The 3,617-nt window shown below is 32.3% G+C and overlaps 1 protein-coding gene across 1 annotated transcript; it reads right to left on the bottom strand.

The window, feature by feature from the left end:
• Window positions 1-398: 398 nt before the first annotated feature.
• Window positions 399-3,617, bottom strand: LOC139518383 (complement C1q-like protein 4). Its single transcript, XM_071309935.1, has 2 exons — window positions 3,469-3,617; window positions 399-926 (listed from the first exon to the last, which is right to left on the bottom strand). Exons 1-2 carry the CDS (start codon window positions 3,551-3,553, stop codon window positions 475-477), a joined length of 537 nt encoding a protein of 178 aa, XP_071166036.1. The 5' UTR covers window positions 3,554-3,617; the 3' UTR covers window positions 399-474.

The following is a 3,617-nucleotide window of genomic DNA, read 5'->3' as shown; positions in this document are numbered from 1 at the left end:
CGAAAATGACTAATGTAAAAACATTCAAACGGGAAAACCAACGGTCTAATCTATATAAAAAACGAGAAACACTACCACATCAACAAACGGCAACTACTGACATCAGATTCCTTACTAAAGCTTACTATAAGATATATGGATGTTTCTAATTGTTGAAGGCCATTCAGGGACCTATATGTGTCTTTATCTTTGAAATTTTGTCTTTGATGGACACATTGGCAGTCATACCATATCTCTTAATTATATCTGTCAAACAGCATTTGCTCTACTGAAGACCATCAATGTACGCATATAACCTATGACGATCTCTACAAAAGGCTACGTCAAAACAAGTTATGCATAGATTCCATAGACAAAATAAAAAAGTGTCCATGAATACATAAAGAAAAACAAGACTACGATTTCAGAAATAAACTCCATTCTAGATTAAATAAAATAGTAGAGTTAAATCATTTTTATTAATTACAACTGAATCTACTGGAGCAGCCAACCAGAAAATGTTGGTTTACCGTGAACGTTACTATGTATTCTACCATCGCCGGCATATTTTGAATGGTTACGGACATATACTGTATCACCTTTTGACACATGCGCAATAACTGTACCACTGACTGATCCGTCGTCTCCTTTCTTGGCACGAAGAAATGTAGAACCGTAAACAGAATTTTTAATCATCAGCTCAGTCGAATGTTCAGCTTTATACATTCGGATGACCCAGACAAATACGTACATCCCTGTCTTCGGACACGTAAATACTCCAGTATTGCTGTCGTAGCCGTTTCCTCCATTTGTCTTTGTTGTATCAAATACAAGTGTATCACCCGCTTTCGGATACACAACTTTTGAGATGAAGGCATGGAAAGCAATTACTTGAGAACTTTCCTTGCTGGGTTCACCTCGAACATTGACAGTGACATCATATCTGCCTACAAAAATGATTTGGTAATGAATATCTACTGTAGACTATAGGACACGCAGATATGTTTGATGTACACGTGACGTCAGAACACAATCTACTTTAGAATAATGAATACTATACAAATTGAATACCATGTTTTTCTCTCTCTTAAATTCAATTAAACCACACATTTACCAAAACAAAAGACAAGTTATTGTTTTTTTCCATGTTTCGATGAAAATATCTTCTGGTTGCATGTGACGATTACAAAAAGGCGAATGATAAGGAAAAAAAAGTAAAATCACAAAAATACTGAACTCCGAGGAAAACCCAAAACGAAAAGTTTTTAGTTTAAACATATTTTATTTGTTCAAGTACACATTGGATAAGACACAAGTCAAACAGACTTATGAAATCTTCTCCATTTAACATTTTAAGCAATATCATTGAATACAAAATATATGCATGAGCATGCATGTATATAATGTATATCTATATCTTTATCTATATTATATGGATTTATGTCAAAAGACAGAGAAATGAAAGAAGAAAAAAAATAATACAGAAAGAAAAAAAATATATATAAAAAAATTGAATATTTAGAAAACAAAAACACAAAAATTAAAATACAAGATAAACAAACGATTTTTTTTTTTACTTAAATGTTGATGTGTGTGCGATCATGGTCTACTATCTAGACAATTTGAAATCTTTCAGAACTTTTAATATACTGGAAGACATTTTTGAAAATGGTTTGGTTTTGCTCTAGAGAAAGAACACAACTACCCGAGGTTAGTAGTAAGATATTAATTTTACAAACATTTGAAAGCCAGCGCAGACTTTCAGACATTTTTTCGGAAAGTTATTCTAAAACGGAAAGTTCTAATGAAATGGCAAAATCAAAAGCTCAAACACATCAAACGAATGGATAACAACTGTCATATTCCTGACTAGGTACACGCATTTTTTCATGTAGAAAATAGTGGATTGAACATGATTTTATAGCTAGCTTAACATCTCACTTATATGTCAGTCGCATCAAATTCCATTACATTAACAACGTCGCGTGAAAAAAACAAACAGACATAATAGGTAAGAAATAGTAAGTAAGTAAATACTTCTAATAGGTAAACATGTCAAAAATAGAGGTACAGCAGTCAACATTGTGTTATAAAAATCTTAATCACTAAAAAAGCAAACAAATACTAGTATGTAACAACGAAGCACAAAATAGCATATAGACCAAGCATATTAGCAAAAATAAAAGACGAGAATACACAAATTTACCATAGTACAATAACACATTGACAGGACGTACAAGTACGTAGTGAGCCACGCCATATATGTATCAAAGAAACATAAAAGGCATACTCATACTAGAAAAGACAAAGCACATAGCAAAAATGAGAGACTTACAATAGCACAATGACGGGATGTTTAAGTTTAGAGCCACGATATATGTATCGAAGTAACACCAAAAGGCTATAGACAAAGCACATTAGCAAAAATGAAAGACAAGAATACGGGAATATTCTAAACAATAATATAATGACAGGATGTACAAGTACTACAAGTACTCACAATAAAAACAAACAAGTATTCAACAAAGAAGCCTAAAAAGGCATACTAGTATATCAAATCCAACATCCCCATGCATTGCTTTCCCATTTATGTATGTCAAATCCACCAATAAATGACTGGCGCCAGAATGTAAACGTCATACAGGTAGAAATATTCTGAATCCAGATTTCCCCATACCTTAAAATTATCAATTTTGAAGACAAAAAAATATTGATAGCGTCGAAAAAACAAAAATAAAGTGTTTATGTTTTGCGCAAAAAAATTTCAGACTTGGACAAAAAATATAACCCTCTTGAAGTTAAATGGTTCTAATCCCAAATTTGAGTCTTTTTCTTCAAATTGCAAGTCACGTTTTGTGCGGTACGTATCAATTTTGATATTTTTAGGCGAAGAAGCTTTTTTATTCAAATTGCTTCATTCAAAGAAAACAATCAAAGCGCTTGTAAGCACTGCGGGTAAAGATTGCTTCAATTTATCAGTGGGAAGTGATATGAAATATTGCATTGGTTGTAGTTGATTCAGCAGCAATTCTAAACAAAGGAAGATAACAATAGCTTTAACAATGACTTCATTTATATTTTTAGAACAGATATTAGATTCCAGCCCCTTGCAAAAGTTATGTCATTTTCTTGACAAGTGTACCATCATTTTGTGTCTTGAATATCTGAGCATATATTACATCAATAAATTTTTGGAAATGTTCATGGATAGAATGTATAGAATGTTATAATCAATGCACTTAATTTTGTGTAGCAAAAAAGGTAGTGATAAGTCTTAGAAGATTTAGATACCAAGCCAGTTCAATAAGGTTTTGGTTGCATTTCATGCAATCTTTACCTAAAAATCCTACTAATATAGTATTAACTGCATGTATATAATAAAACAGAAAACGAAAGCAATAAAAAAATATTGCAATGCATTGTTCTCCCTTACGTAATGTAAACACCTTCCTTAACATGTATTCTGCAGAAACTGTTTAAATTGCTTACCGTCTTTGCTTTGACATGAACTTTCAGCACATGCATAGGAAGTAGCAAAACAGACAAGTATCATAGATGTCAACATTCTGAACATTCAAATGTGTGTTACTACAATGTACTTCAGCACCAACAAAACACCCTAATTCATGTGAGGGAAC

The sequence above is a fragment of the Mytilus edulis genome, chromosome 4 (genome assembly GCF_963676685.1).
Source record: "Mytilus edulis chromosome 4, xbMytEdul2.2, whole genome shotgun sequence".
NCBI classification, from domain to species: Eukaryota; Metazoa; Mollusca; class Bivalvia; order Mytilida; family Mytilidae; genus Mytilus; species Mytilus edulis.
The sequence above is the reverse complement of the archived record's forward strand: the minus strand, read 5'-3'. Positions and strand labels throughout refer to the sequence as shown.